The sequence below is a fragment of the Octopus bimaculoides genome, chromosome 19 (assembly GCF_046866305.1).
Source record: "Octopus bimaculoides isolate indiv1 chromosome 19, ASM4686630v1, whole genome shotgun sequence".
Lineage (NCBI taxonomy): Eukaryota > Metazoa > Mollusca > Cephalopoda > Octopoda > Octopodidae > Octopus > Octopus bimaculoides.
Genome location: NC_142946.1, coordinates 37,157,078 through 37,171,138, shown reverse-complemented (window position 1 = coordinate 37,171,138; position 14,061 = coordinate 37,157,078). Strand labels below are relative to the sequence as shown.

Below are 14,061 nucleotides of genomic sequence, written 5' to 3'. Positions count from 1 at the left end.
AAAAAAATCTTACCCCACTCTTCCCTCCTCCATTGTATTTTCACAATGAAGAAAAAAATCAAACACCGCAAGTGGATGTGTAAAAAATGAAATTTGAATTTTGAAAAAGTGTATCTATAAAGTGACATTTTCAGTCATTTATTTAAACTTTCTCTGCTAACTCATCAAATTCAATTACATGAAATGGATGAGTTTTGGGACTTGATAATTTTCTAAGATTTTAATCCTCCATGGTTTAAAATCTGGTCCTGGTTGACCCCGTTTAATTGCAAAGCCTCAATAACTGAAATTCTAATGCAATTAATCAAATCAGCATAATAGTGATATATCATATATCACAAAATTTCAATATATTATCAGTAACAACTTATTGTTACACATAAAATACATGCAAGCTTGGCTGTGTAGTAAGGAGCTTACTTTCCAATCACATGGTTCTGGATTTAATAGACAGAAACTGAAAGAAGCCTGTCATGTGTGTGTGTGTGTGTGTGTGTATATATATATATGTGCATGTGTATCTTTGTGTCTGAGCTTGTCCTCCCACCATGGCTTGACAACCGTTGTTGGTGCTTACATCCCCATAACTTAGCGGTTTGGCAAAAGAGATCAATAGATTAAGTACCAGGTTTTAAAAAAATGAGTACTGAGGTCTAATCATCTGACTAAAAATTCCTCAAGGCAGTGGCTCAGCATGGCTGCAGTCTAATGACTGAAAGAAGTAGAAGATAAAGCTAATAAACTACCCCTATTTTGCAGAAAAAAGTGTAGGCTGTCAGCTGTGGACTCTAACTCACATCTCCACGATTACGCATCACGATGCTCTGACTGATTGAGCTAAACTCCCCCACTACAGATTCCTCTGCAAATTTAAGACGTATAGAAATCTCGCTTTATGAGACGCTTAGCATTATCCTGCGATTGAGAATTTAAAAATCACTTCTTTAACTTTCTAAGACATCTCAATGCTTCTAAAAGCAAACTTCGTTTGTTTGTTTATGTTTGTCGTAATTTGAATTTAAAAGATAAAATATAAATGATAAAAGATATGCAGAGAACCCTTTGGTCTTGTCTGGGGCATGACACTGCTGGTGTCAAAAAAAACATGCACCCAATATACTGTGTGCTGAATCTAAGTTGACCTGTTCAACATGTATCAGCATTGAAAGCAGACATAAAATGATCTACCCACTTGACAATTATCTAACTCAAAAAGACCTGCCCTCCACAACAGAAGGTTCCACATAAAAAGCATTGATGTGGCTGCTGGTGGCACATAAAAAGCAACCAGTACACACTGTAAAGTGGTTGGCATTAGGAAGAGCTTCCAACTGTAGAAACCAAGCCAAAACATACTATGGAACCTGGTGTGGCCCTTGGCTTTACCAGCTCCTGTCAAGTTGTCCAACCCATGCCAGCATGGAAAACGGACATTAAATGATGATGATGATGATGATCCCCTTACAGTGTTTTTCAATTCTGTTTGATATTCATCAATTATGCAAATTTAGCCAGATTCATATGTCCCAACAAGGACTTTCGCACACATGCCTGTTATTGCTTCTTGAAGCTGAGTCCTGCACATTTGAAAGTAATTCTCTTGGTTGGATTCAGCAATTCCAAAGCAAATATTGATTATATCTTAAAAGCTAAACACCAGTTTCACAAATTTCACCAACCTTTTTTGCTGCTTAGTTTCTGAGATTTGGACATGTGCACACTGGGTGTGATATAACTATCTTATTGCTAACTTTTTGGTAAATAAATGTGTTGGTTGTCTTTATTTTTCATGCCTTCACTGTATTGTATTGAACAAAATGGTTATGCAGCCTGCGCTTGTCATTCTTTCAGTTATCTGGCCTGCTGTGAAAGAAAAGTTTGGTGACCCCACTGGGTTAAAGTGATGACCGAGTCAAGGTACATAACTCTATTGAGAATACAATTTACATAGTTGCATGATAGGACAACAATGGTAGTGTTAACATGAAACTATGTTAAGCACAATCACCTGGGACTTGGGTACCTTTGGTTTTGAGCAGTTGCTTCTAAAGTTTAATATCAACCCTGTTTAATATCAACCCTTGGTCTTTGGGTACTTCCATTTAGTAGAATTCACTGTGTTGCAAATAATCAAATCTATAAATATTGATTACAAACGTTGAAGATGGACATTATCTATATCAATATCACATTTTGGCAGCGAGACCTGCCAAAACCATTGCCTCATTTGCAACTATGTGGTTTCAGGTTCAACCCCAATGTGCAACACTTGGGTAAGTGCTTTCTACCAAAGCCCTAGGTCAACCAATGCCTTGTGAGTGAATTTGGTAGATAGAAACTCATGGAAGCTCATCGCATATATTCTTTTATTCTTTTACTTGCTTCAGCTATTTGTAGCCATGCTGGAGCACCGCCTTGGATTTTAATTGAAGAAATCAACCTGAGGACTTATTCTTTGTAAGCCTAGTACTTATTCTATTAGTCTCTTGTGCCAAACTGCTAAGATACAGGGACATAAACACACCAGCATTGGTTGTCAAGTGATGGCAGGAGTACAAACTCATACACACGCACACACATACACACATATATATATATATATATATATATACGACATGCTTTTTTTCAGTTTCCATCTACAAAATCCATTCACAAGACTTTAGTTGGTCTGAGGCTATAGTAGAAGACATTTACCCAAGGTGCCATGCAGTGGGACTGAAAATGGAACCATGTGGTTGGGAAGCATGAGTCATACCACACAACCGCTATATATATGATGTAAATGTGTGTGCTATTGTTGGTCCACAATTCACTGCTTGGCAACTGGTGTCAGCTTGTGTTCCTGTAACATAGGAGTTTGGCAACAGAGACTGTTAGAATAAGTAGTAGGCTTACAAAATAAGTATCGGGAGGTGGAGTGATTTGTTCAACTAGAACCCTTCAAGGTGGCACCCAGCATGGCTGCAGTCCAATGACTGAAACAAGTAAAAGATAAATCCTATTTGTTAGGCCCAACATGCTACTCAATTTAACAGCACCATCAGCTGATCCTCAGGTGTTTTTAGCAGAGTTCACTCTGTTGTTGAGTATTTGGACTAAGACAGTCCCTCCTCCATCTCATGCACTTTTTTCTTTAAAGATGCTCAGACTGGGCAATATCCACATCAACCTCACCAGTCAATAAGGGGTTGGGAAACACACGGGCATTGTCCCTTCTCTTCTGATTAAATTATAAAAGGAAACCCTTGCTTCCCAGCCACATGGTTCTGGGTTTAGCCTTGGTAAATGGAAACTGAAAGAAACCCATCGTATATATATATATATATATATATATATATACATTATGTCCCCCATCACTGCTTGACAGCACACCAAGAGAGGCCGATAGAATAAGTACCGTTCTTTAAAAAAAAAAAAAAATAAGTACTGGGGTTGATACATTTGACAAAAAAATTCAAGGTGGTACCCCAGCATGGCCACAATCTAACAACTGAAACAGAAAATAGAAGATAAAGACAAAAAACACCAACCTTTGGGCTCTTTCAGGGTTTTGACTTTGCATTGCAATTACTTCTTGGACCTTCTTGTCAACGAGGGCTTCCCGGATTTCAGGATCAGTAAGTAGGTCCTGCATTCTATGCTCGTTGTCCATGTAAGCAGAAGACATGTGGTTCAGAGAAGCGGAGGAAGAGGCAGCCTCGCCACTGGAGGAGGAGGAGGAGGAGGCGGAGGAGGGAGCAGCCACATCCTGAAGGGGTGTGGCTGCTGCCAAGTTACACGGCTTGTGAGTGCCGTCTTTCTTGTCCAACTTCAAGAGATGGTCACCTGGCAAATGAAGAGAGAAAAGAAAAAAAATTACTACCATCAACTTCACCTCCATTATCACCATGCTCACTACTGTTTCTGTTATTATTGTGACGGACTGTTATTTATCATCCGAGTCATTGTTTGTATCTTTTTGTAATAATAATCCTCACTATAACCATTTTCATCATCATCATCATCACTTCTACACCACCCACATTCATCATCATCATCATCGTTTAACGTCCGCTTTCCATGCTAGCATGGGTTGGACGATTTGACTGAGGACTGGTGAAACCGGATGGCAACACCAGGCTCCAATCTAATTTGGCAGAGTTTCTACAGCTGGATGCCCTTCCTAACGCCAACCACTCAGAGAGTGTAGTGGGTGCTTTTACGTGTCACCAGCACGAAAACGGCCACGCTCGAAATGGTGTCTTTTATGTGCCACCCGCACAAGCCAGTCCAGGGGCACTGGCAACGATCTCGCTCGAAAATCTTACGGGAGCCAGTAAGGCGGTACTGGCAACGGCCACGCTCAAAATGGTGCATCTCATGTGCCACCCGCACAAGAGCCAGTCCAGGGGCACTGGCAACGATCTTACATGGCTTGCCAGGTCTTCTCACGCACAGCACATTTCCAAAGGTCTCGGTGTGTATGTATATCTAAGTACCTATATGTGTGCATGCGTGTGACTGTAAATGTGTGTGCAACTGCGTGCACGTATGTGCGTGTGCATGTATATATACGTGTATGCGCACATATATATGTACAAATACATCTACCATTGTGCTTGAGCATGCATGTGTATATATGCATCTGTATATATGTGTATGTGCACGTATATCTATACATATTCACAAATGTATATGAATATGAGTGCATGTGTATATATGCCATTATACCTTCTTTCCTCCTCTCCTAGTCCTGCCTATCACACACATCTATTTATAGTAATTTGACATCCTTGTATTCTTCTGTCCACCTCAAATTTTACTATCAAATTTACTACTCACTTCAGTATCACCCCACCCAAACCTTTCCTCTACCTTTTCTCTATCCATCCCTTAATGCAGTTCTGTCATATCACCCCTACTCACATATCTCGCATTCTTTTACTCCCTACCTTCTCATCTCTTCCTATCCCTCCCCCACACCTCTCCCATCCTCCCATCACATTATCTTGACCACCAACTAACACTCCCTTTCTCACTTCCTTCACTTTTTTCTCCCTCCCTTTTTTTCTCTCTTTCTTCCTCTCATTTTCTCTTCCTGTTTTAAATTTGACCTATCTCTTCTTTCTAATCATACACATCTTCCCCACCCCCTCTATCCACAAATACTACCAATACATTCTCAAATTTTCATTCACACCACAAAACCCTTTCGAACGAGCAACATTGATTCCACGGCTCCATACTTTGAAACGACTAAACATGAACTGCTATTGGAACCTATATACCATGTACAGGAAACATTTTAGCCACTTCTATACACCATTTTCCTTGAATAATGGAACTGGAACAACAATATCTTTATATATCTTATTTCTACTTTCATCCTCTTATTTCCCTCTATATTCCTTATCACCTCCTTTTGCACAATAATTTGAACTCAAATATTTTCTCACACAGTCTCTGATGAAGGGATATCCATAATATCCCAGAAACAGCTGTAAGACTATTTCATTATAAATGTCCTGAAAACTCATCACACCCTTGGATTTGCTATCTCATTCTGTTTCATATATATACATATATATATATATATATATATGTGGGTTGGTCTACATTACTCTGTAATGAGCATAGTGTCGGTTTCCCCAGGTTCTCTGGCATATATATTTCTTCTTGGATGGAACAACAGTCCATCACAGGACTACACATTTTTGCCAGCTGAGTGGACTGGAGCAATGTGAAATGAAGTGTTTTGCTCAAGAACACAACACATCACCTGGTTCAGGAATCGAAACCACAATCTTACAACCATGAATTCAACACCCTAACCACCATGCCACCACTAAGAAGGCTCTCAACATCTGTTTATAGAATCAATGCAGTTATAACATATATATATATATATATATGAAGGACCACTGTGTTACACATAAAATTCGAATTTAAAGGCTTGTTTTATATAAATGTATGATCTGAAAAACTCCAAATTTTTAATATCAAACCCTTACCTAATATACTACAGAATTCTTGCATAGATGCTTGAAGATCTTTGTCTCCCTGGTATTTGGCCATAGCAGACTGGGGGTTCTTTTGGAAGTCTGTGATGGCTTCGATGAAAGTAGGGTCTGAGAGCCGACCGATTAAATTTGGATTGCTTTGAAGACGTGTCAACAAGGCATCGGTAACCCACTCTGGAAAACACAATGGGAAAAGAAACTCAGTTTCACAATTTTTTTTTTCTTTTTGCAGTGACATCAACTGAAAGTGTGAGATTAAGAAACGGCCAATAATGAATACAAAGTGCAGTAATTGAAGACCAGGTCAGTTATTAAATCATATATTGTTTATTCTTTTATTCTTTTACTTGTTTCAGTCATTTGAGTGTGGCCATGCCAGAGCACCGCCTTAAAGGGTTAAGTCGAACAAATCAACTCCAAGGCTTAGTCTTTGTAAGCCTAGTACTTAGTACTAAGTTACAGGGACATAAACACACCAACATTGGTTGTCAAGCAATGTGGGGTGGGTGGAGGACAAACATGGACACAAAGACACACACATATAAATATATGCATATATCAGTTGATGTTGGTGTGTTTACATCCCTGTAACCCAGCGCTTCAGCAAAAGAGACCAATAGAATAAGTACTAGGCTTACAATGAATAAGTCCTGGGGTCAGTTTCTTCCACCAAAAAACCCTTTAAGGCAGTGCTCCAGCATGGCTACAGTAAAAAATGACTGGGACAAATAAAAGAATAAATGAAAAAAATAAATCCAAATATGGTAAAAAAAAAAGCCTCATTTGTGTGTGACTAACCTGTGGAATTGAGAAGTGTCTGCTTCTCCCGGATATTTTCAAGTTCTTCATGCAATTCAAAACTGGAACTTCTAACATCAGTGTTCTTTGGTTTAATAAATGGCATGTCCTTGTTATAAGTTTTCTTGCTGCCTATCTGGTTACAATCAATCAAATTCTTCGTCTCGTTGCTGCGTTTGTTGTTGCAACCACCACTAGCACCAGCACTGCCAGTAGCACCACTATTATTACTACTACTATTACTAATACCACCACCACCACCACCACTGCTGCTGCCGCCACCACCACCAACATTACTGCTGCCATCCCTGGAATTGTTTGTCATGTTTTCTAAGAAACCTTTCTTCATACCACCAAAAGCTGCACGGTTGTCCTTTGACTGCAGGCCTGCGTTGCTGCTGTTGGAGGCAATGTAGTTGTATGTGGAATGGCTGCCTCCTGAGGGCAAGCAAGAAGCTCCGGCACATGCCCCAACCATATTACTGGTAGATAGTTGCACCTGGGGAATAGATTATAACAATTACTATAATAACAATAAGAACAACAATGAGGATTTCAAATATTAGCACATGGCCACACATTGTAGGACAGGGTCAGGAGAGGTTTAGTTGATGTAATTGACCCTCAGTACAGATTATCATCATCATCAACATTTAATGTCCGTTTTCCATCCTAGAATGGGTCCAACTCATGCCAGCTTGGACACAACTAAAACCAAGGTGCCATGTAAAAAGCACCCAGTATACTCTGTGGAGAGGAGTGGTTGACATTAGGAAGGGCATCCAGCCATAGAAACCAAAACAAAACAGATTATGGAAACTGAAGTGGCTCCTGGATTTGCCAGTTCCTGTCAAGTCATCCAAACCATGCTAGCACGGAAAATGGACATTAAATGATGAAATGAAGAAAAACAAAGTCAATGTCTGAAAATCGAACTCAGAATGTTGAGGAACAAAATCAAATGCTACAATATATTTTGCACAACACCATTACCAACTCAGCCAATGACTGAAACAAGTAAAATATAAAGATACATATGTATACATAAGTATGTGTATGTATGTATGTATGTATATATACACACACACACACACACACACAATTACTGTATAACTCTCTCTAAGAGATTTAGAAATGCAATATTTCTAATTTTATAGGTCAGTGAATTTATTTCACTTGAAATTCTATGAGTTTTCAAAGGCGAATAAGCATCGGCAGCTAGCAAGCCAAATTACTCCAAACTGATGAAGAGCAATTACTCTGAAATTAGGCTATGGATGCTGGCTTTGCTGGGGGGTGGTGCTTATCTCCCCTGTTTGAAAACTTAAGGACACAGAAAGCTTGTGTCACATAGCCAACTGGAAGCATTCATCCCTTCCCTGGGACTGCCACATTAAGTTGGCAATAAACCATCATTATATATATATATATATATATATATATATACCCAAGCCTATTCCTCATTCTTTTTAGGAGGGGGTAGCCACAAAACACACACCAGGAACTCCATATCCCAGCTCAAAAGGGGTGAGCCCCATTCTATGCTCGGGTCAAGGCATAGAACACAACCCCCAATATCAGCAGCAGGGCCTGACAGCATATGTTGGTTTACCCCTGCTGCATCATGCTGGTTCCATACCCCTTTGAGCAACACCAAAATTCACTCATCCATCTACAAACACTCTTCAAGCCTTCCTATCATTTTTAAACCTTCTTGCCTCTCTCACTCCAACTCCTCTAACCACCAAAGCTTTCCTCACTCCATTCATCCACACAAACAGAGGTCTGCCTCTGGTTCTGCTTCCTACCACTTCAGCCTTCATCACCTTCCTTACTATCTGCTCCTCATTCATCCTCTCCATGTGGCCAAACCACCTTAACATTCATCTATCCAATTTGGACATCGCAAAAGACAGACATATTGGGAGGGCATATTAAAGGTAAGCAAAGAATAAAAACATCTTTGCCTCTTCCACAGACAGAAATTATTGTGGCCTCTATGACATTTCTCATTAATTTCTTCACAAGTCTTGTGCCATTGCACAGCTTTGGTTGAGAAAAGTTCTGCAGACGCATGATTGGAGAACCTATTTTCAATCGAAGGCAATAAAGAGGAGCACTTTATAGCTCTATTGAGTTTAAGAACTCAACCAGGTAATTGACAATTCCCAAGTCGTCAACAACAGAGTTAGTATTTTCATTTCCTGATAAATCTTTTTAGAGTCTTTCATTTATATTATTCACATTAATGTTCTTTGGTGCAATGATTGCTCTTTCGCACAACCATTGTTAACATCATATATTCATGTAAGAAAAACTTTGTACGTTTAGTTATCTCCCTCAGACAAGTCATTACTTTGGGAACATTGATTTGTCGAACATGTTGCAAAAAGGTCCTATAGCTCCCTTAGGAGGGCACGTAGAGACTTGGGACCACTTCCATTGTTTCCAGCATAAAATTTTACACAAAAATTATAGCTTTTAGTTTTTATATAGCCTTTCATGCTTTAGATGGACAGGCAGACACACACACACACACACACACACACAATGTTCATCTTTATTATATAGATACATTTATATATATATATATATATATATATATATATAGATAGATAGATAGATACACTGTTGTAAAATGGGTTCCTCCAACTGGTGATGTGTGACTGTAGTTGCTGTTTTATGCTAGTAGCCACAATAGTTACTAGTCATTGGATACCATTGTAGCTCTTCATACCAAAATAGTAATACACTAACTTCTTTTGTCTTACCATCGCTGATAGCTCCACAAGACACCAACTAGAAATGTCAACTCTCAACTCTTTGATTCTCAACCCTCTCTTGACAACCGGCCACTGGTCTATTTATAATGGCTGGTTTCTACCACTTATTACCGGGAGGGGTATAGTTTCACTATACAACATCTCCCCTTTTAATTATTTTATTTAACAATCAATTTATTTTATTCACCCCACCTGCTCTTTTGTTTTTTTTTATATACTCCATATCTTTTCTTCTTGGGGGTCTACTTTTAGGAATTCAGTATTTGTACGTGTGGTTTCGACTTCTTGTAATGGTGCCGAAACTTGAAAAGTGTCATTTAGCCAATCCATCAATATTTCTACTCTTGGTGGTTCCTTTTTAATAACCCTTTCCTTAAGCTGATTTCTATGTCTCTTTTCCATTCCATTTCTGCTTCTTACATCATAAATCATTCTTCCTATCATCATCATCGTTTAACGTAGGCTTTCCATGCTAGCATGGGTTGGACGATTTGACTGAGGACTGGTGAAACCGGATGGCAACACCAGGCTCCAATCTAAATTTGGCAGAGTTTCTACAGCTGGATGCCCTTCCTAACGCCAACCACTCAGAGAGTGTAGTGGGTGCTTTTACGTGTAACCTGCACGAAAACGGCCACGCTCGAAATAGTGTCTTTTACGTGCCATGTTACAATTTCTCCTTCTTCCCAGTATTGCTAGACATTTTTGTACATTCTAACATATACCTTATCATCAATTCTAAAGAATTTTGGCATATCTTTACTAGTACATATTTTTTCTTCACTGGTAACAGTTTATCGAATATTGACTTCACCTTTCTGGGAAACATTCATTCTGCTGATGAACTTCCTTTTGGCGCATTAGGGTTTGGAGTTACGCTGTATACCCTTAAGAATTGTTGGATCATAACCTTGTTTATGGCTTCCTTATTAGCTTTCTTAATGGATCATAACCTTGTTTATGGCTTCCTTATTAGCTTTCTTAAAAGTGTCCATGAACCGTTTGGCTCCTCCAGCCGATCTAGGGTGATACAGTGCTATAGTCTTATGTTCTAACATGAACTTATCACAGAATCTTTTAAACTCACAGGATACAAACCATGTTCCGTTATCAGAGATAATTATATCCAGTACACCAAATCTTGTGAACAGCTTGTGTAAGAAGTTTATTACCATATATAAGGTTGGTTGTTTGCACCTCATGACCTCAGCCCATTTTGTGTAGCTATCCACTACTATTAAGTAATAATATCCATTTACAAGGCCTGCAAAATTGATATGCAATTGGGACCATGGTATTTTCTCTTCCAGCCAAAGTTCACATTTTGTAGTAGGTAGTTTTTCTGCCAGCACTCATCATGTGCAGCCTTTTACTAGGTTTTCAACTTCCCTGTCTATGCTTGGCCAGTATACAAAACTTCGCATCAGCGCTTTCATTCGAGAGATGCCTGTGTGTCCCACATGGAACTCTTTTAGTATTCTCTTCTGTAATGTACACCATCATATCTTGGTGGTTCTTTGCATCAGACCTTTCTTTATTTCCTTTGTCAACCACAATTTTGTTTCATTAATAAATTTGTAATTTCTTGCATCTTTTTGTTTCTTCCAAAATTACTGGTAGTTCACGCATGATGTTACACATTCTGCTCTTAGAGCTGCTATTATGATGTAATCTAGTAGTTCGTTATTTCTTGGAATTAATCTAGACTGGCCATCGACATGCCCCAACTTCTTTTGAAGGCAGTTAGTCCATTCTATAAGCAGAGCTTAATAGAATGGTACCCCACTGCAGCAGTCTGTTTGCCACATGTGTTGATATTCCTCCCTTGGATCCGTATATCATTATTAGAGGTCTATGGTCCGTTTGCAACCAAAAATGTCTGCCATGAATGAACCTGTGGAACTTTTACATGTCAAACCTAAAAGCCAATGCCTCTATTTCAGTATGGCTATAGCTCTTTTCCACTGGCAATAATGTCTTTGATGTGTGAGCTATGGCCCTTCTCCTGCCATTGTTATCTTGAGTAGGAGCATGGCTCCTATCCCATACCCACTAGCATCTGTAGTAAGTGTTATCTCAAACTTTGGGTTGAAATGCATAAAATACAAGTCTGAAATTAACACATCTTTTAACTCATTAAATGCTTTCAGGCATTTCTCTGTCCAAACCCATTAGGTATTTTTTTTTTAGTAATTTATCAAGTAGTCCTTTACCTTATGTATATTTGGGATATACACTTGATAATAATTTACCAAGCCTAGGAATGCTTGTAGCATTGTCATACTTGTCAGGAGTGGTATAATTCGTATTGCTACTGCCCTGATGGGCCTGGTCTGTGTGTCCACTTTCATCAATTACTTGGCCTAGGAATTTTATTTTTTCCATCAGAAATTCACATTTGTCTTCAATCAGTTTTAGCCTGTATTATTCTCTCAAATACTTTCTTTATGTCTTCGACATATTGCACCCGAGACTCGCTCTTTATCAAAATGTTATCGAGGTATGTAATGGCAAAGTCGCAATCACTTGACATCTGTTGGAATATAGCAGGTGCCACTTTTACTCCAAATGGCAGTTGTTTGAACTTGTGGAATCCACAATGCATGTTGATTGTTAGTAGATGTGTGCAATCTTCCTGTAACTGAATTTGAAGGTACGCCTCTGAGAAGCCTAACTTTGAAAAAATTTTCTCTCCATTTAGTTTAGCAAATACTTCTTCTGGGCTTGGTGGGTAATTGTGTGTGAGTAAACAGTCATTTAATCCAGCTGAGAAGTCTGCGCACACTCTTAGATTTTTTTTTTTTTTTTTTTTTAATAGACTGCTGGTGCTGCCCAATCTGCATGGTCAATCTTTTCAATTATATTCAGGCTTTCCAACCTTTCTAGTTCTTTATTGACCTGGTCTACCGCTGCAAATGGCATGTTCCATTTGGGCCTGAAAATAGATGTTGAATTTTCTTTCATAGCAATCCTTGCTTTTGTTTTTGTGCAACAGCCTAAACCTTCTGAAAAAAACTTTTGGGAAAGTTTCTTTTATTCTTTGTCTCATCGACCTCATTTGATTATTTGACTGCTCCATTTATTGCACAAAACACTTATGGGTGTATCTCATATATTAAATTTCTCCATACATTCAGTGCCAAATGAATTCATAGATTTTTTTCAACACAAACATTCACTTTTTTGGTTTGACCTTTGAACATTATATTACAAACACGTTCGCCTGTGAAATATAATTTTCTTCCCGTAACACCTTACGTTATTTGAAACAGATTACATAATTTTGGTTTGCCCATTTGTTCTCATGTTTTCTCATTTATGATTGTGATGTAACTTCCCATGTCTAACAGCATTCTGACACTAGTGGTTTCAACTCTCACATTCACAAATTTTCTGTTTGTTGTCGACAACTTTTCCTGCTGACAAACTATTTATTTTTTCTTGTCTGTCCTATTTTCCGACCATTCTAGCTTTGCAGTGCAATTTTCTGTCTTGTGAACCTGCAGCGAAAACACTTTGCTGTTTTATATGGACAATCTTTTTTCAGGTGCATCCCACCACATGCCATACATAGGTCTACATCCCAATATTTTTTGTTTTTCCTGCAACACTTTGTCTTCTGACTTTTTTGCACTGGTCTTATGTGAAAACACTCTTTCCACTGAATTTCTTCCATTACACTCTTTCGACAATTTCTGAGATGTCAAATCCTGGTTCATTTCCAGTTTCAGTAGAATTTTCGTTTGGATTTCTGCATCCCTTTTGTCTGTCCAACTTTATGCAAAAATCAAACGCTTGAAAGAATCTGGAGTAAGCATATCCAGCCTAAATCTCTCACATTCTTTGCCTGTATAAGTAGTGTATAAGTTTTCATCTTTGCTCATTTCTATGTTTAAATGTTTCCATCTCGTATTAAACAGTGAGCTCTCTTCACTAAGCATTTTACACAAAATGTCGACTGTGTTGGTGAAATTTATGTTGGATGCTTTTTTTGGCAATATTATTGATATCTGCCTGGATTTTTTAATCCTTTCTCTCTCTCTTTATTGCCAGTACCGCCTGACTGGCTCCTGTAGGATTTTCGAGCGAGATCGTTGCCAGTGCCCCTGGACTGGCTTGTGCGGGTGGCACATAAAAGACACCATTTCGAGCGTGGCCGTTTTCGTGCGGGTGACACGTAAAAGCACCCACTACACTCTCTGAGTGGTTGGCGTTAGGAAGGGCATCCAGCTGTAGAAACTCTGCCAAATCAGACTGGAGCCTGGTGTTGCCATCCGGTTTCACCAGTCCTCAGTCAAATCGTCCAACCCATGCTAGCATGGAAAGCGGACGTTAAACGAAACGATATACACATTATATATATATATATATATATATATATATATATATATATATATATAGTGCAAAGCAGTGGGATGGAACCTGAAACTACATGAATGTGAAGCAAACTTCATAACCACAGAACCATGTCTGTAAATACA

At 38.8% G+C, this 14,061-nt stretch overlaps 1 protein-coding gene across 1 annotated transcript in view; it reads right to left on the bottom strand.

Annotated features, from left to right (window-relative positions):
- The window catches only part of LOC106871772 (uncharacterized), a 62,701-nt gene that overhangs the window by 11,051 nt on the left and 37,589 nt on the right, over positions 1 to 14,061 (bottom strand). The window contains exons 3-5 of the mRNA XM_014918410.3: positions 6,798 to 7,296; positions 5,991 to 6,173; positions 3,531 to 3,825 (exon numbers count right to left, since the gene is read on the bottom strand). Of these exons, the coding sequence (XP_014773896.2) occupies positions 3,531 to 3,825; positions 5,991 to 6,173; positions 6,798 to 7,296 (977 nt within the window). The remainder of the gene's footprint in view (positions 1 to 3,530; positions 3,826 to 5,990; positions 6,174 to 6,797; positions 7,297 to 14,061) is intronic.